General features: G+C 37.0%; 1 protein-coding gene across 9 annotated transcripts in view; it reads left to right on the top strand.

The window, feature by feature from the left end:
* MRTFB (myocardin related transcription factor B) overlaps positions 1-20,607 on the top strand; it is a 109,502-nt gene that overhangs the window by 49,567 nt on the left and 39,328 nt on the right. For 7 of the 9 annotated variants that reach the window (XM_067306510.1, XM_067306505.1, XM_067306502.1 and 4 more), the window contains one exon: positions 17,663-17,728. In XM_067306510.1, the coding sequence (XP_067162611.1) occupies positions 17,663-17,728 (66 nt within the window). Of the gene's footprint in view, positions 1-1,067; positions 1,394-4,351; positions 4,385-17,662; positions 17,729-20,607 lie in introns of those variants that run through there. The other 2 variants (XM_067306508.1, XM_067306509.1) reach the window with 2 other exon arrangements.

Here is a 20,607-nt window from a genome sequence, read left to right as displayed (position 1 = left end):
GCCAAGAAGAGTGAGGCTTTAAGATACACAAAGATTTTTTAGATGTGCAGCATCTGGAAGTCTAGCACTGGTATAAAGACAGAAGAAAATAAATGAAAATACTAAGGCATAAAAAACCTCAGTGTTATTTTGCAAAACAATGATTCCGAGTTTCCTTTTCTGAGTAAGGCAGGTGAACCTGTTTTGTATAGGTGGTGGGGAAAGGGAAAAAGTACTTGCTGTAATTAATTGTTAACATATAATAGCGACTTAAAATGAGGTGCAGTTTGTTTCATCTAATAGATGAAATACAAATGAGTCTGCTGTTGCCACATGGCTAATGCCAGAGAATTTGAAGGGACCCCTTTCCCCCAAAACCTTTGTGGTTGATAGTGAAGCGATGACTCATTGCAAGATAAATGGAATATGTTGGAGAGAATGGCAGATCAGAAACTTAGGATTGCTGCCTCCTACAAACTTTGGGAATAATGAGAAGTGTTACTGCCTGATAGCTATAATGCAAAAAGGAAAGTAATAAAATCCTTCATTTTAGAAACTTAAACGGATGAGTAGAATCTCTCGTATACTTGCAGGGAAACACATGGGAATCACCAGTGACTTCCCCAGTGTCCTCCTTTTGGTTTGAAGCTCTGCTAGATAAAGCAGGGGCTGGGGATGGTGGTGGGAAGGTTCCTCAACATAATTTTTTCGAATGCCAATAGACAGTTTTGTTTACTGATCAAACTTAATGAGTAATGAATGTGCCACTTAGGCTGAGAATAAGTATTTCTACTGCCTGCAGCAGGGTTTAGAGTAGCGGGGGAAGGGAGAAGGGAAAAGAGGGAGAGAGTCCTCAGCAGTAACTTATCTTAGCTATCAGCAAATGCTGCTCCTTCAGCAACTGCTGGATTTATTTTTAACTGCTTGACTCATTCTTTGTCAGATGATTGACCATCAAGCTGCATATTGAAATGCGAATGTACAGAGGAAGCAAGCATAACTAAAGGAAAAGGGGGAGTGGTTGTCTGGAAGAGAGGTGGGATTTGGGAGTTCTGCTTTCACATGCTCCGTGTCTGTTGTCTGAGCGAGTTACTGGCTCAGAGCAGACAGTGTATTGCAGGTCAACCTAGAAAGTAAAGGACGATGGCTCTGTTCAGCTGCATAAAGACACAGCTGCTCATTTATTAGGAGAAAGAAACTGGAATTGGCGTTTGGGACAGCAGTATACTGCTTGGTGACAAATTAATATTTTTTTTCCTATACTGGATGTTGCCTTTCTAAAGGATTCTCACCATGATTGATAGCTCCAAAAAGCAGCAACAGGGCTTTTCAGAGATTTTACCTGCAGGAGATGTTAAGCCGCTGAAAGAAAAGGAATGCCTTGATGTGAACAGCCAGAAAAGTCTCAAGGAAGGTCAGTGATTTGCTGGTTGGGGGACAGAAAATGCAGAAGTACTATGTATATTCAGTTCGCAAGCGTTTGCTGTATGATACTGTATATCAAGAAGTATTTTGTACATCAAATAAGTATTTATTTCAGTCTTTAAAACTTATTAAAAGCTAAACTTAGAATTTATCTGAGACTATTAAAATAAGAATGATAATAGCTTGACTGAAATTGTAGTATGAAAGAACATGAGTGATTAAGTACTCATTTCAGTGCTCAGTGCATGAAGTACTCTGAAATTGTCCTGTAAATATTGCACAAAATACTTCAAAATGACAGCGTTAAAAATAAAAACCCACGAACCTGTAGTTTTAGACGTGTACTGCTACCTCATTTGCAACACTGATGTTCTTTTCTTAGCTACGGTCTTTTTCCAGAATTCCCTTCTCCCTCCACCCCTACTTAATTTAGGTTTGATTCTGCTTTCTAGGTATATGCATTTCAAATTACATTATGTCTCCTTAAATGATTATTCATATAAATAGTATTCCAAGGATTTTTGGAACATTAGTTAAAGCTGACAAATGGTGCTGGCTGATGCTAACTATACCAGCTTCGTTTAAGGTAGTATTTGTTAGGCTATGGCAGTAACACTGCTGAGACATGGAAGTTGTTTCATTTCTTCGCCTAGCTGGAGATAACTGGACTGTATTAAGGAGGAGCAAGAAGAGACCTCTTGAGGTCGACTGCCTGCCCTGCAGACAGCACTATTCATGTTAACACCATGCTCTTTGCAGTTCAAGATTCAAACTCTTACTTTTTAAGCAGTCAAAAACAAACTGTATTTTGTAGTAGACAATTCCTTCTTTCTTTATACAGCCCTCTGCCTTGGCTTGTACTCCAGATATCTCTGGATTATCTGGTGATCCAAAGATCTCCTCCTGATTTTTGTGACAAGACTGCTAATTTTTCCCTCTCTTCATGAGATCAGGCCTTTCTCAGAATTGAAATGCTGTTTAAAAAAAAAAAAAGTATATTAGTAACATTTAAGATGCAAAGAAGATGCCCCATATTAATTATTGAATTCAATAACTGACAGTTTAGTTAATAAAAAGCTTTACCTTAAGTTAGGGTAAGAGGAAAAAAATCATTTTTATATAACGTATTGATAGCAAAGGATTTTAATGACTGGGAAGATGGGCAATAATGAGTTCAGTGTTAATATGCATAACTGTCAGTGGCTGAGAGCATAACAGTCCTGCCTCCCGTATGACAGGAAAGTACTGATTAAAAGACATACCGATTTAGAAAAAGGGCTAATGGTGGCTTCTCTTTCACGGATTTTGCCTCGCAGCTCCCAGCAGCTCCATCTCAGCTGGCTGCTGCTGCTGCCTCTGAGGCAACAGGAGCAAGGAAAGAAGGCGAGGAAGTTGAGAGAGGGCGAGAGGAACAAGCGTTCTGTTGTGGAAAACTGTGGGAAAAAGAGAGCTAAACTACCAAGAAATAAAGGGGAGAAAGACATGAAAAAACGAACATGTTGGATAGTGTAGGTGGGCTAATAAGCAACCATGGAAATCATGGTCCTTGGTCTTTCTTGAATATGTCAGTTATGTAGAAAGTGGATTAAAGAATGTGCATTACAATAATGGTGGTCTGTCAGAGTAGTGGAAAACCTGCAATTATGAGACACTTTTACAGTCTAAATTCTTGGATATTTTAAAGTTATTCAGTGCATGAAAGAAGATAATTGTTTTCCCCAATCCCTATCTTTCCTTCATTTTTCTTCTGTTTTAGTACCTCTTCTTGATTTTTGCTTTTTCCCAGTGAATATTGCTTATCCTTTTCATCTTTCCTAAGTTTGGCAGCTTAATAATTACAGTTAAAATAATGAACCTCTTTGAGAGTATAAATGACTGCATTAGCTTCTTTTCTAGCCTTTCCTCTTTCTAAAGCCGAAAAAAAGCCAAGCATTATCTTCTTGTTGTATGTAGAATGAATTGTTGAGAACATTGCAAATCTGCTCAGTTTTAATGTAGAGACACTAAAACAGAGCTTCACCTTTTCAGTTTATAATGTCACAAAATATGCAGTTGAGGTATTTGTGGATTTTTTAATTCATTTGTAACTGTTAATTTCATTCTATGTAAATAAGCCTCAAAATCATTTTAAAACACTTCTCGTTTAACAGAACAATATATTCTAAAATTAGCTTGTTGGATAACATGCCATTTTTCTTTTAAGCAAATGATGATGTGATGGTTTTCACCACCTGAATCATTGATTCTTTTTGTTAGGACATAAAAATATTTATGAATACTATCAGTTAATGTTTAAAATTGCAAAAGTTAAAAATGGAATTCTGTTGACAATCCCAGATTACGTTCAAAGCGGTTTATATAATTCAGAACATGATATAGCCTTTGCTTCCTAATCTGTTTTGCACAGGTTTGATAAATGTAAAAATCTGGAGATAGTAAGAGTTTGCTTCTTAGAGCAACGACTACCTTATGAAAATTGTAAATGCATTCCTTTTTTACTTAGTACTTCTTTATAACTGAAAAGACATTTGATGGAAACACAAATCCTAACACTGACTTCAGCAAATTAACATTAGGTGCATTGGAGGGTTAGATTAGAAGGATGAAATTTTTTTCTTTGCTTAGGGTAATGACTACTCTGAAAGATACACGTGACAGCATCCTGTTGAAAATGTGGAGGAGGAAATCCTCCTAATTAATGCTACTTTCTTGTAAACAACCCATATGTTACTACTTTGTCTCCTGTCCATTCTGTGAACACAGTTCTTAATTTTATCCTTAGGTTTTCTTGAAAATTTCCTTTTGTATGAGCAAGAAACAAAAATACTTTTTGGCTCTGAGGATAACTATACATTGATACCTAAACAACTCCATCAGAAATTTCCGAAGCATTGACTATTAATATGATGTAAGTGTCCAAACCATTTAGAAAATGCAAGTGAAAAGCCTCAGATGAAATCAGGACATCATCGTGCATATGGTTAGTAAGAAATAGAGTTAATATAAGATCAAAAATGCATATATTAGGAATAAATTTAGGCTTCAGATCAGAAGATTTCTAACTGAGGTGAGGAGTGAAATTTAGGAAGTCTTACCTCGTACCCAAAATGGTTTTAATGTAAAGATTGCTAAGCTTGTGCAAGAGTGTATGACCATGTAGGAAAATTTTTGAAGATATAGTATTAATTTGGTGAAACAAATCAGCGTGTTGTTATCTAGCATGGGATTTGGAAGGGGATTTTGCACCATCTGCAAAATACGGTTTGTTTGCACCATATTTTTAATGTATTGATCCAAGCTGCAGTTGCCTGCAGGTTATTGGAAGGAAAGAAAACTAACCAGGAAGAAAATTTTGTTTCCACCTTGAAGCATAAATTTTTTGCTGGATTTGTATTGCTTTTTTTTATTTTACTGTATTATGAGGAGCTGAAGACTGGCAGGTGCTAGCAACAGGGTACAGGGTAGAATAAACTGGAGCAGAGGGACTTCTCAGGTGCTTGCTGGAACTGTCTTCATGCTGTCTGGTTAACAGATTACCAGATTTAGTCAGGAGTGGCTTCTTCCCCTCCTCCCCTACAATCAAATCAATATTGTATGAAATTGTTTATATAACAGAATCCCTGCTCTTGCTGGCATGTTAAGTGTTGGTAATACTCTTAACCTCCACTGCTCTCCTGCGGTGGCATCTTATACTTGCAGATTCTGCTGGTATATTAAAAAAAAAGTCTTAAATTTTGTTATATGGTGTTTAGAAGTATTTCTGTGACCCCTCAACCATGGTGGTCTATTGGGTATCTTTTTCTGTGACACAAATAATGGAGAAAACTATTGGGGGGGGGAGGTATTATTCATGTTTTTTTCAGTTAGTAAAGAAAGTACTATAAATTCAGTGGGCTGATCCTACGAGGCTGTGTTAAATTTCTTAACTTTACAGATGAACCATATCTCTTATGACATTGGGATTATTGTATGTTTTACTAGTAAATCAGTACTTAGTAAAATTTTCTTGTTCAATGTAGCACTTAAAAAGATAATAAGATATATATTGTAATACCATTATTTTAAAGATAAACAAGTGCTTAAATACTTTGATCCAAGGCTACAAAATATTAATTTGATTTTGTACGTAATCTGCGTAGAATTAGAGGATAAGGTGGCTAACTCTTGAGTTCTAAGGAAACTTGCTATGGTTACGACCAGATTTCTTAAAGTTTTTACAAATAGTTAGGTCTGTCCAAGACAGCTGCTGCCAAAAGTAGGTGTAGCCTCCTGCAGCCCTACGCCGTGTACTGCCAGCCTCTTTCCTGTGTTGGCGTTAGTAATTATGCAACCTTGAAGTGAGTTGGATTGGTAAACTGCTCTTACTGAGAACAATTTGTTTTTAATTGTGTTAGTTTTTGGCAAGATCAGAGCACCGACCTGACAGGCAGCATCTTTGCTAGCAGTGGTGCAACAGGGCAGTTGAGGTTGGGGGCAGGAGGAGCCTGTTGCCTTGTCATCGGTAATGCAGCCTTAGATCAGGTTAAGGTGTGGAACCGGGCTCTGAAACCGCTGTCTGCTTTGTTCCTGTGCTGGAGGCTGCTGCTTTCCTTCCACAAAGCACCCGGAAAAACATGTACGCACCTCAGCCTTTTTAATGCAAAGTCCAGCATCTCGGCCTAGCTTAAACCTGCCTGTGTTGTCACTGTAAGCAGTCCGAGTCGTTCACTGAACCAGCAGCCGCAGAAATGTGATGATGATGTCCGCATAGCATAGCTGACCAAATGCCCCCGCTTACCACCCAGTTCGCAGTCTTAGTGTAAATCCACCTTCCTCAGTGTTTTAAATTAATGTGTAATCTTGTGAGCTGGACCATCTGCTTGGGTACACGTTCTAGTCTGCTGGCACTGTTGTGCCTCGGAAAAGCATGGAAATGGGGGTGGTACCTTCTCTGAGGACTTGACCGGAAAGCATCTGTCGTCATTCAATGAAACACGCTCCAAACGATCATAAAGCAAGTCTGGTGTAGATGTAGAATTTGAACCCAAGTTTTATGAGTCCCTTGACAGTAAGATTTCTCTGGCTGATAGCAGTAGCTGAGGAAATGCAAATTAGTTTTTTAAAAATCAAAATAAGACTGTATTAAGCAGGGGAATACTTGCAGATTTAGAAAATGTAATTATTGTTAATAGACTTAATGTTTGCAATTTTACAAAATACCTGAAACTTAAGGTTTAATCAGTCTTTCCAGCCATGATAGTAGTGATTTTTTTTCTCATTTTACAGATGTAGAAAGAATTGTAAGAAGTATAGGGCTTTTTTCATTCTATTTTTTTACATATATTTATTCATCCTAACAGACATTCGGGTGGATAATTTGTTTGGAGGCTTATGTATGTTCTGACTTGTTTCTAAGCAACTTGTTCTGCAGCAATGGGATATGATACAGATTGTCCTATTTCCGAGTCATTTAAACTCAACTGGTGATGAATAACATGATAGAAGTTTTCCTTTTGTATTTTTGTTTTAAATGTTAAATTTACATTTAGCTGTCTTTCCCATTTAGCTTTTCATTTTCGGCTTGCAGTATGATAATGTTACTTCTGGAAACAGTTATGTGTACAATATTACTAGCTTAGAGACAAAAGCTTTAGAGCGGTAAAAGACAAAAGCTTTCCTAGTGATGCAGTTTAAAAGAACTGGAGGCCCTGCAGGATTTCCCTCCGGAACTCTGAAGAGATTCTCTGCAATGACTGTATTACCTATAGACACCTTGTTAGTTCTGTAGGGCCCTCAGTACTCTATATTCCTATGCTTTGCCCTTATACAGAACATTTTTAAGATGATAAAACAGTATAATATTCAGGTATGACTGAATAATTGCCTAAAATGAGTATGAATATGAGACTCTTACATTTCTTCGATTATTTTTGCTATGTTCTTAGAAGAAAAACTGCATATAAAATAAATGGAAAAAGCATATAAAAATAAGTAACTTTTTAATAAAAACTAGTGAAAGACATTCACATATTTTTTTAAATGATGCCTTGACAAAAATGAAAGTTTTGAAGTCTGAACCCAATGTAATGTGTTCATTCAAATTTACAGTGTTAGATTTTTTTAATGATATATATTTTTAATTTTAGATTATTTAAAATTATTACTTATAAAATATATTAATTATTATAAACATTGTGTCATCATTTCTAAGCTGGTGGTGAGTGAGTACAAAAATTCTTAATGCATTTTGTCTTTAAAATGCTGTACAACTTATTCAGAGTCGCTTCCAACAAATTACAGGGAGCTCAGTATTTTCACAGCTTCTCCCTCGCCTGCCTTCCTCCTTTGAAACGCCATATAAATGAGAAAAACACCAAGTTACCTAATTTGTGACTTTGGACACACGTGGAACGAGTAACGCGGGCTGCAGTCTAGCTCATGTATTCCATAAGCTTCCTGAAATGTGTGTTGCATGTTACCTGCGTGTTCTGTTACTTACTATACAAAATGTTGTTTTTTTGAATTTTCAGTTTTATTCATGTAACAAGCATCAGTTGAAAAATCTAACCATTTCTGTCTCTATAGAGTAGTTAGTGAATTACAAATATAGTATAACACTGTGAAATGTATATACTTCAGGGAGAACAAATCATAGCTCAGGAGAACACAAACCTTTTGTCTCTGGAAGATTAAATTAATGTAAATTATGTTCTGTTTAGAAAAGCCTGTGCAGATAGTGTTTGGGGTTGTAAGGGGTAGTGACTGAAAGCAGCACATAATTAAGTAATTGATATTCAATTTCTGTAATTCTGTAATTGTCGCACTGTGGTGCAAGGTTGGTCCCGCATTCTGCTACAAATTTTATGCTAAAATCGCTTGTGTATTCCACCTGCCATCTGATAAAATATTCTCTTCTACTTTACTGCAACCCTGTTGTTCATATATTTGTATTAATATTATACAGTCACGGTGCCAAAAAACTAGTTATAAATTACTTCAGATTGAGGATTATACTTTACAATTTAGGTGATAGACAAGTTCATCTTGTGTAGCAGTGCTTCATTGCAGCTAGTACCGCTATTGTTAACTGTTGCTCTGTGCTTCAAGCTCAACACGTTGGAGACTTTGGATGAATAAAAGCTGTTTTAAGCTGGCAAAAAGAAAATGAGGCTTTTTGTGTAACAGCTTTTAATTTAAAGGCAAGGAGGGTGTTTTCGGCACTGTCTGTTTCCATGGCAGCCAGCCTTGCGCCAGCAGCCAGCCTGCTGCTCCTGCACATTTCCAAGGGAGTATGCAGGAATGTCGGACATAGCTTTTCCCATATTACTTGCATTTTTAAGGACTTAAACAGCTAATAGCCACCGAATATTAACTTCAGAAGAAATAAAGATGATTGCATACAGAACACAAAAAATATTTTTGATATGATTTTTCTTCTTGCTGTTGTCTGAAAGATTTGTATGCTACCAAATGAACCCCTTCTCATTGATTTAGTGTCTGTAGCCTCTGCATAATTTTAAATGTCAACAACTGTTTGAATGCCATGTTTCAGAGCCAAAAATGAAATTTAATTGAAATTAATGGGATATATAATTAATTGGATAAGATACGGAATTATTAGAACTACTGTGCACAATACGAGTTCTGGTTTTGTTCAGGACACGAAGCCGCGATGAAAGCTTGTCAATCAGTAGATAACATTGTTCCTGTGGGACAACTGTCAATTTATTTTTGGCCTCTACATTCCAGTGCTTGTGATTATAGAGTCCTACTTTGAGGCACCTTTTCCTTAGGATACAAATTACAGATTTGTAACAGAGTGATGGCTGAAAACCACTTGCTTGACTTTGATAATTGCTGTTTGCTCTAAGTGATTTAGTAATATGTTTTATTTTCACATACTGTACCATTCACACCAAGTAAAACCTAACTGGATTGCCTTAAGTTTCTTAGCCCTTCAAAGGCTCTTGTGTAAACTGTGGTGTGTACACGATTAAGTGCCTGTTTGCTTATGCTTGCTTGCTTGCTTTCGTGCAAACTGGCATGGTGCTTCAGCAGGGTGTTGAGGATCTGCTTGTTTTGGTTGTTGGGCACCTTTGTGCCCATTTAGGCTCTTAGCAAGTATGTGAACTTGAACAGTACTGACTGTGTGAAAGCAGGTGCCCATTAATTTTATGTGATTTTTACTATTATATCAAAATATGTTTCAAAATAATCAGGTGATTATGTACATTGGTTAATAGATAATCTCCCCTTTTCATACCATCTTCTTTATTCCTTTGTCTATATAAGTGGTAATTGCCTGGTATGCTAAAAGTAGAAGAAACTGTAAGAGTGGGAGCACCAGCCTCTGCCCACAATTTTTAGGTGGTAAAAAATTGTATTGTTCCTGTGAAGTCGGCAGACTTGTACTGACTTTATGCTAGTCAAATAATCTGGTCTTGTTATTGTGAGGAAGGATTATGCTTTAGTATTTGTCAAAAATATTAAATAACCTAAGTTATAATGAGAGAAAGATGAAGAGAACTGACTTTTAAAATTTTTTTAACTGATAATTTTATTGACTGAAGAAAATATATATGGAAATATTAGAAACTCTTGGCCTGATGTTAAAGTGTTAATCTTAAATTCATACACTGATTTGAAAATAAAAACGAATACCCTCGCTGCCCCTCGCCCTCAGCAATCCAAACAAGAACTTAACTGACCTCTGTGTGCATGGCTTTGGGGCAGCAGCACTTCTGAGACTGTTTCTTGGAGTGGCAGTGGTATAAAGATTTCTGCCAGATCATGCACAATGCAAAGTATTTGTGTCTTCTTTTATACTACTAACTTAGCAAATTTAGTTGCTATTAACATTTTTAAATCTGTGTCGGTTCTGGGCCTTTATTTTGGAGATCATCATCTATGATTTTAAACGCTATGCTTCATTCCAAAAGTGCAAAAATGAGAGGTCAGCTATCAGGCAACAAGCTGAATGGATTAACCCAGATAAAAACGCTCTGTTTGAGTCAGTAAGAAGTACCTCATGGGGATGTGTGTTTTGTAGTACCTTATGTCTTCTGAATTCTCCCTTTCCAGATTTTACACTCTTTTGTCTTCAAATTAGGAGAGAAAAGAAAGAAAATAGTCAGTAGTACAGTAAAATAAATTTGGCTAATGCCTCGGTGGTTTTATAGATTATTTGGAAGCTGTGCCTCCCATCTCATACATTCTTACATAAAGTACAAAGATTTACTACTTCTTGTGTTATTGACTGTTCTAGAAATCTCTCTGTATATAGATTTCTGTATATATATCTAATAATGTAACTGTATATTATATTTAAACCAACCTGCATTCTGCTCTATGGGGAGTTTCTCACTCAATTAAGTCAGCTATCCTTTGCCAAAATTGCAAAGCTGCGCTCCATTCTCATGTCTTTCATTCTTGTCTTTGAAGATAATTTCATCACATTTTCCTTACTGGAAACTTGTGATTTAGTTTCCATGACTCCCACTTTGTGCATCTTTCTGGTTGCTGTTCTTTCAGCTGCTTTTTGTGGGTCCTTTTTCTTTTTTTGCTTTTCACAGACCTCATCCCTAGTTCCCTCCCTTTATACCCCCCCCCTTTTTTTAGATCTTTTTTAGACTTTTTTTAGGTTCATCTCCAGCATAAAGATAGAAGTCTGTCTCCAATCTTAGTTCTAGGGCTCAGACTCTCTGACAACTCATAATGCCTTTTCTAAGATTACTACAATGAAAATATAAAGCCCTACTGTCTATACCATGACCATCTAGTCTGACGCTCAGACCTGTAAGCTGAATATCCTCCTCGACTAGACTTTCGCCTAGATCTAGCTATTCAGCTCATGTCCTAATACTACATTTCTTCCTTAGAAACATCTCTGCTTTTTACTTTTTGTCTGTGTAAGGCTTAAAAGTATTTTAGGTCCTTATGCTCTTTATTGAGGTATAAATTTCAGCTTTTTTCTGGCTTGTTTGCTCTGGAAAAGCAAAGGTTTTTCTTTTTTCAGCCTTTCAACCTTTTAAAATAATATATTGCTTTTTTTTATTCACAATGACTTTCCATTTAGAATTTATTTTCTTTAGTCACACTTCTAATTGCTCAACATTTGAACAAAAGAATCGGACCCAAAATGTTTTTTTCTTCACCTTCTTAATTTTGGAATTGAAAACCAGATGTTTGTTTTTACTATCATCCAACTTTGTTTCTCTTTAATCTCCTTGCTCTGGTCTATGAGTCATCTTCTCTTCTGTATTCCCCCTTCAGTGCTTCCCTATTAGTCATGCTACTGGCTGTCCTTTCTTTACTATGTTATATATAAGGTCCTGATCTTTAAGTGAGTAACTGGATATCTGTGTTGTTTAAAAAATCAATTGCTCCCTCTCATCTGTGCAGTCCTCCCACAGGTTTTACCGCTTGTCCTGAAATAAATGGGACTTAAATCCTCCTCCCTTATTTGCTTTCTGATGCCTGGTGTTGATTAATAGAAGATAGGTAGGCAAGTAGTGTTATGAGAGACAATAAATATGTATGTTGTATACATATTTGCTTTAAAAAATAAAATAAAATAAAGCTTCACACCTGTGCGCATATGGTTTATGTGCATGTACTTTCTTGCTGCTTTTCCCATCCTTCTGCCATGTGTTACCTTGTAAGACTCTGCATTGTTTAGGGTATTGATCAGTTTTTATTCTTTCTGCAAAACTTAAGCCAAATATCTGATCATAACTGCAGCCATTAATAATGGATTTAATGCATTCATAAACTATCTATCAGGGCTTCCCATCATCTACATTGGGAACTATGTTCATTAAAGGATTAGTTGAACCCAGTTGAAAAAATAAGAGAAAAGTTACCTATGTTCTTATCACTTTTAAGTGAAATCATTTTTTGCTGATGTATTTTCTTTGTCTCCTGCCCCCATTCCCCCAGCAGAACTCATAACGCCCATCAGTCATGGCAGTGGCCACCCAACATTCATTTCAAGAATCAGTAGGAATTATATTAGCCACGTGCATAAGCAGGACTAATGTTGGCATTTGTTTTTACAGTGGAAATGCTTGTGTTGTCCAGGGTTGTATGCGATTGCATTGCTGTTGGGGGAGAGGTGCGTGACCCCCTGGTTAGTGACTCCTGTCCGCCCACCCCAGGTCAGTCCTGGCAGCCGCAGCGTTCAGCGTGGCTGCTGCCCCCTTCGACGCCGGGAGGCAGCGCCTGCCTGCCCCTTCCGTGCTATTAGTACTGGAGAAAACAGCACCTTCACGTAGACACTTTGGTACACTGGTATTTTTCAGAGACATCTCTCCAGCTAAATCTACTTCAGGCAAACTCTTTTCAAAAGTGTGTTTGAGGGGAATACTGGGGAATACATATTAGAAGTGTTGAAGCTGTTATTTAGTTTACCTGTATTAGCAAATGGCAGTTTGAGGTCTTTTTTTATTCCTCCCACAAACTTGCCAGTGAAAAATTGAAATGCAGTAATTACTTAGAATGCTGAATGGTGGGATGTGCAACAAAAGTGCAGAAACATGAACTACTCTTAAATATTTTTTGTGATTACTAATGTGGATGCTGAAAGTAAGTTGTTAGAAATTTGTACATTAAAATAAAGCATCTTTGGGTGTTTTATGCAAAGTACAATGGATTTGTAAAGGCTGTGACTGGAGTAGAGCTATTCACTGCAAATAATGTCCCCCAAATTGTTATAAAGTTGCTAAGATTGTGGCTTAAGATTCCTCTTTCCATAAGCTAAAGATCAATTCTCTCTTGTTGCTTTTCTACAAATTCTAATTTTAGCATCCTCCTCATTTTGTGTGTTCTTTTTTTCTCTGTAGTTTCTTACTTCACGGTATGGTGCTTACCAGAGTCTGAAAGGTGTCCTTGATATAAAGGATTCTTAGTGAAGACTTGCTATTATAAGTACCATGCTGTTAAACATGTACTTGAGTTTGAATAGTAGTTCCTCCTTGCACTGGGATTTAAGATGGATTATTTCATGTTCACCTTTCCTGATGAGATGTAGTCTTTCAAGATACTTTAATGCCCTTACTTCTTTAAAATAGTAACTCAAAGTCAAAATACCAACCTGTAGTTGAAATGCTCCTTCCCTAAAAGACTAAAATTGTACGTTTAAAAAAAAAAAAGGGAGGGGGGGAGCAGAGAGACCAAACCTTTCCTAGGATCTCCTTGCTTAATTTTCCTGCACTGACCCTGCAGGAGCAGGAGTCTTTGTCTTCCCTCCACAATGAAAGTTCCCACCTGTGAACAGTCCCTGGTTCTCAGCTCTCAAAGGCTCCCGTGCTAGCAGGGACTCCAGTTTGCCATAAATTCTGTCCCCCAAGCACTCTTGCTCTAGCAGTTAAAGATACCATCAGAAGTAGTTAATAAAATCCAACAAAGCTGCATAAAATTCAGACTGTCTGATCTTTCTTCCTTACCAACTGTATGACCAAATACTGCATGTTGTCTGTGTCACTGTAGTGGAACGCCAAGGGCTAGTCTGATCCTTTCCATCTGGAAGATGGAAGGTGTAGTCTGAGAATCATGTTAATACTGGATCTGGGAGAGAGAGAGACCTATAATTAATGAATAATTTGGTTTTCTTAGAGTTAAGATATACAAGGTAAAAAATAATGATCTCCCACAGATAAACCTCTGCCACTTTATATGTAGTTTAACAGTTAAACTAATTTCTTAAAAGTACTGTAAAATTATTTTTCCTGCACTGAGATTTTGCACATGAAATTTGTTTGCCATGACATTCCTTCCAATTTTTTAAACAAATAATGTCTGATTAAAATAAAGAACAAATAGCTATTGTTTGTAATAGATTTCAAAGAATAGATAATGTATGTACTTCCTACATAATAATTTTCCAGTTTAGACAGCTGTCCAAATTTGTGGAGGAGTGAAGGCTTTCAAACTGATATTACCAACCCTGCAAAATAGTGTGGTGATTCTGTAGTGTGGAGGCCAATTTGAAAGTTGTGTTTAATTTTCCCACTTTTGTTTACTAATATTTGAAAGCAGCACACTAGCAATGTTTAGGTAACCATGGCTGAACCAGCTACAGCTACAAAAATGGGGTTTGTGATAAAGCTCGGTAAATAAAAACTCCTGGTAAAAAGCATATTAGAAATCATAAATACCACATACCACCAAATGTCTTTTTTCTTTAATAGATGACTTGCCTATTACATGTTGGTAGAAGGCTCATGTCAGTGAGAGCATTCCTGTACCTGTTGTCATATCACCAGCGTTCGCTTCTTGACCCACTGCATTGCAGGTGGCGGCATCCTTCAGAAGCGCTGATCCTGAGCGCCTGCCTTGCCCCATGCGGTATAGCAGCTCTTTCCTCACCATCCCCGAGTGGATTTCTCACTGCCTGGTGCTAATGCAGTAGGAGATTCTTAGAACCCAGGGATACAACCTGAACGTCGTAACCTTACAGTGCATGCTTAGCGTGCGTGTCAGTCAAAAGGTGCATTTCTTGTAGTCTTCTGTAGGAATGAGTGTTAAATCCTGACCAGATTTATTATTTTTCTTAATTCACAGTTATTTGTATAAAATTTGTGGATTTAAGTTGGATGTACAGTTTGCACACTGCAAATGTATGTTTGCACATACTTAATCCCAGATTTTTGGACAGATTAGACCAATTGGACTTCTAAAGCCTTGTGGTTTTCTGCAGAAAGATAGATCATGCTCTGAACTTACTGGGAGCATGCAGCTGTCTGTAATACACAGCCAGACCTAACCTAGGAAGTGCTCCTGAAAGGGGTGTCACGGTACTGTCAGAGTGGGTTCACAGTGCAGGCGCAGGTTTGCATCCACTTGTGAAAGACCTCATGTGAAGAGGTCCAGACTTGCTTGGAGCAACGTGAAATTAACACCAAAACTGAATCGTCCAGATCTTCAAACTTCTATAAAATATTTCTGCAGTTACATTTAAATTCATTTAGAGTCATTTAAAACTTATTATTACTCAAAAAAAAAAAAGAAATTCACTACCTAAAGCAAGTATTTTAAGCTTCCACAGGAACTCAAGAAATTTTGAATAACTTCGCATCACTTTACATTCTGCTGGTTTTACTTTTGCCTTCTCTCATCTCTGTCCATTGTAATTCTTGTGTTGTATAGCAATATTGTAAACCAAAAACTGAACTACTGTGGAACATCTCTTAAATGTTTGTACTTAAATTCTCAGAGCTTGTATGATATAAGAAAATAACATCCTCATTTTCAAGATTTGCCTCGCTATTCCCAGTCTTAATGCTTTAGCCAGAGGAGTATCCTTCCTGTACTGTGGAACAGGAAACAAGCTGATTCCTTTTAAAATCTGAAAACAATGAACTTTGTGCTTAGCCTAATTTTTTAGGAATTACATTCATTTTGATGTTCTGGACAATGCATTAGTTTGTACTTCACAAGGAAGCAAAACAATAGGAACAGCATGTCATAATCATGCATCCATAAACTATCAAGGGAGAATTTGAGAATGCAAGTATTACATATTTTTAATACTCTTTTCTTGACCAAGCCATGCTTCAGAACAAGAGGTGAAATTTCACATTAGGATAACAGCTTTATAATGTGGCCAAGAAATAATGAAGTACAATGAAAACCTGATAGAGAAACAAGGAGAAGGAAGTAACAATGAAGAAAGAAAGAACTGTTTCCTTGGAAGGTTGTTGTTTGTGGGGTGGGTTTGTTTTAACGGGGAAGATTCACAACAAAAAGCCCGAATTTTGAAACTGTGAGGACTTTATGTCTAAGCAACATTGGAGACTTTGAAGTATTTTTTTTATAGCACTTACAATAGCAATAGCTTGGTTAACGATAGCGGTGTTGTAAGCCCTCGCTCATGAACATAGCCCTGCGGAATGAGTGGTCTAAAGTTAGGCCATGTATCGAGTCATCTGTTGTAGCAGATGGATAGAATTGGGTATTGTTTCAGTTACATTTTGGTATCATGCCAGATTCAAGTATATAGCGAAGAAATAAAACATTTTAAACTTTTTAGTGCTCAGAGACACAGAAATACAGAATTGTTTGTGGCTGTCAGATATGAGACCCCTGTTAATCTCGAACCTGTGTATGTCTCTCTGAGGCAGTGGCAGAATAAACAGTCCTGCAGCTTAATGACATCCTGGAAATGGCTACTAAAGTAAAATAGCCGGAAGGGCTCAGTTTGCACTACCCTTTCTCTGTGTTACTTAAGAGTAGCTCTTCCTATTTATGTAGTTAAAAACAGTTATTGCCAGATTCAAATTTCACTGCATGTTACTACCTTTTAATAATGTTGCCATATATATATATGTGTGTGTGTGTGTGTATATATAATGTGTGTGTATATATATACATACTAGATATGTTACCTTTTAAAACATGATTTTTTTTCACATGAAATAGGCAGCTTTCAGGACCAAACCTTAATATTTTAAATCTTAAAATTGATGTTATCTACTAAATTAAAATTCTGGATAAATTTAGATGGTCTTATTAAAAAATTCCAAACATTTATTTAAAATTATTTCAATTGGTCAAACTAAGTTTTGGGCCATTCCTTTTTTTCCTCTCTCTTTTTCCCATTTTTTAGAGTTCCTGGTATAGCATTTAATGTGTGTTATAGTAGTTATACTTACAGTAATAATAATGATAATAACCTTTGTACATTTTATGAAATTTAATGAAACATAAAAAATTAGCTCTGAAAGTTTAAACAAAATTATTTCCAAATTTGACAATGTTGGATTTATTTAGTCCTTAAATTTAAAAAAGTGTCTCTCCATTAGTCAGGAAAACAGCATTTTCTCTTGTTTCGAGAATCATTGCATGTTGCAATTTATGTTACAAACTCTTTAAAATAAATCAAACCTATAAGCTCACTATATGTTTTCTTGATTCTATAATAGTAGTGTTGTAGCAAAAAAAAAAAATTAGAATTTTAAAATCTAATTTTACTAAATATCTCTTATGAGACAGCTGATAAATTAGGAAAAGTGCATGAATATGTGAAATACAGTCTCTTTATCAGATGTGACAAAAAAGCAGCAAGTACAACATAAGAGCAATTGCTTCCAATCCCTATTTAACTACCTTATTAGCATTTGATCCCTAATGATAGGTGTCTTGGAGTTTACTGTCAGGTCTGAATGCATTTATCAAAAATATTTTTAAAGATGTTTAGTATCTTTTTGAATGTTTTTCTTTTTGCACTTCAATAAGGGATAATGTGCTTACATGTAAATGAATGATTGTTTTCTTTTATCAGTACTTCAGCTAAGGCTACAGCAAAGGCGGACACGAGAACAGCTGGTGGACCAGGGCATCATGCCACGTAAGATTTACTTTAGTAATTTGTATTACTCTACTGTTTTAATTATGAATTGAATACATAAAATAATGAAGATGAACATTTCTGTAAAAATTCTTTAAAATAACAATAATTTGATAAAACCTATGGGATTCTTTTGGTAATATAAATGAGCATAAGGTTAATTTGTCACACTTAACCAATGTTTCAGTTCAAGTAGCTTTGTGGTGAAAGCACAAGGATTTACAGACATAATATAGTCTGATCTCACTGAAATAAGCTGAATTATATCTTGTAAATGAATGGACATTAATGACAAAGCCAGCAGTCTTTCAAGGGTAGGATCGCAAGGGTTACCAAGCCAAAGTAGAACACACAGAAGCACGCACACAAATCGTGACTCCTGTGACAGGGCTTGAGCGATGCACCTGCGATGCCACAGGACATGAGCCTGTGGCTTGGGCTGCAAGCACACTTTGGATCATGTGACCTAATGCAGAAGCTTTTGTGCCCAGGCCTTTCTTGCCATCACTGAGTGTGAATAAATTTCCAGGGATATGATTTTTTTGCTAGTTTTTAGAAGATAATTTTTTTTCCAGATTCCAAAAGGACCTGTCCAATCTGCCACATCTGGCAAACTGTCCAAGCTGGTCTAAGAGTTTTGTATTCTTCTCTTTCTCAGTAGAGGTAACATACTGCTAGAAATTCAATGAATGCCATCAGATGCTATCTTTGGAAGAGTTGAGATGCTGCTGATCACCTTAGTGTGAAGTGTCTTGCCAAGGCAGCAGCTTCACCAAATTCATAAATACAGTCAAAGGTGTGCTTTCAAGATTCTGTAATGCTCAACTCCTGACTCTTTGGCCTGACTTCCTGCCATCCTTGACACCTATGCTACAAGCTACCAGTTCTTCAGTAAACCATTTTTATCTCTAACTCTGTTCTACCATTTGAATTTAATTACAGTTTATCTTTGGGGATAAATAATGGGCAAATAATGTTTGAAAATTTGGATTTTTTCTGTTTGTATGTCTGAATTTAGAGCACTGTATTTTGAAAGCAAATAATTGGCATGCTTTATGCAATTGCAGGGTCCATTTTCCCCTTTATTGATTTCAATCTGCTAGAGTTAGTGGTTGTTTCAGCAGCACAAGGATACCTAAAATCAATTTAAACATCACAGGAGGGAAATTCAGTGACCTAGAATTCAAACACAGTTAACTCTTTCCTTAGGGATGTTTTGGTGTTCCTGCGCTTGGGCTCCTAATGGCTATACTAATTGTTTAGTGTAACATCTTCTAATTTGTTTCTAATTTAATGAAGGATGCCCAGAAAATATTGAGAAACCATCTTTGGTATTAGCTTGAACATTTCTGCCACCACCTTGCCTTTTATCTGAAACTTTGGCCTTTGGTCTTTGTCTGAACTTTAAGTTGACAATGTGGGATGAGATTCAACTCCAGATAATAGGTCCAAGTTGTAGAAGGTTTAACTGTGAAAATTGATCCTTATAAACAACTAGAGCCACTGAAAGTGTATCAAAACTATATCAAGTTATCACAGATAGCCCAGTAAGCACTGGCAAATTCTAGCTTGAAGGCACAGTGTCTTAAAATTAATCTCTTCGAGGTTTCTGAGTACTCAGCAGACTTCAGATTGCTTTGTTACATCACCTTCACCTTCTCAGGTCTGTAGTGTTGATAATCTTCAGGAATGGAATGATCTGTTTCTCTTTGAGTGAAAACTTGGAAAGAACTTCTAAACTGTCGTGAAGCGTTGAAGACTGTTTTGCCTTATCTTACCTCTGCCAGGTATATGGCAAGCGAGATGGATCGTGCACGCTGCCATTTCACTTCCTTTCAACTACCCAGTTGAGATGAAGCACTCCACAGTTCATATTATTTCTAGCTGAGTAGTACTGTTTGCTTTTTTCTCCTGTTTAGCAGCTAGCCATGAGACTTGTGTACCCTCCAACGCGGATCACATCCCATCATCATCAGATCCATTTTACAAGTGCCTATACTGCCTCAGTGACAGCCACGCTTCCAAGTGCCATATTTACAAGTTTTTCAAGCCTTGAGTGAGATGTGAGCAGGAGCTCAAGTTCCAGAATCGCCTGCTTAATTTCACAATGAAAGCTTTGTCTAATCCTTTGCTGGTAGTCTCCTAGACAGAACAACATCTGGTCTGGTTGTTCAGGACTGAAGACTCCTCATACAGTCTGTCCAGGGATAAATTGCTGAAATAGTCTTATGTAAAAAGACTACCTTACTGTTTCCCTTCCTCTAGCTGTCCCACAAAGTGCAAGAACTGCCAGATCCACTGAACTGCTACAGAAGCTTGTCATATAGGCAATGCATATTCCTCAGCACCAGGAAAGTTATCTCCAGCTAAAAGACATTTCCATCTTCTATAAAGGGCCACAAGTCCACTGCCACTTGTCTGCTTTACCACCAGTTGATAGTAGGACTCAGTCGCTTTGGCTGAACGCTGCAGAATGCAAACAAGTTGGCTAGACACTGGCTGGTTGACCTGACAGAAAACCTTCCCTTCTCCTGACACTGCTGGGGTGACTGCAGGTGACTGTTAGGTGACCGCACCAGTAGTGACTGTGATTACTTGAATATTCATGCTGGAATAAAACACTGCCACTATGATTTTGCTGATGTATTTCTCTGGCGCTCTACCTTCAATATTAGGGGCCTTACTTTCCTTCTGTGGTGTATATTATGGCAAAACAGTGATGCATCTTCTCTTGTGACTGTCATCAGCAGTAGTACTATCTTCTTTTACTGAGATGATAAAAAAAAAAAAAAAAACAGTTCTAAAGCCAAGATACATGTGGTTCATCACAAGGAGCATTGGGTTCCAGAGACATTACAGTTGGATTGACCTCTTCCTTC

Source organism: Apteryx mantelli, chromosome 16 (assembly GCF_036417845.1).
Source record: "Apteryx mantelli isolate bAptMan1 chromosome 16, bAptMan1.hap1, whole genome shotgun sequence".
NCBI classification, from domain to species: Eukaryota; Metazoa; Chordata; class Aves; order Apterygiformes; family Apterygidae; genus Apteryx; species Apteryx mantelli.
The sequence above is the reverse complement of the archived record's forward strand: the minus strand, read 5'-3'. Positions and strand labels throughout refer to the sequence as shown.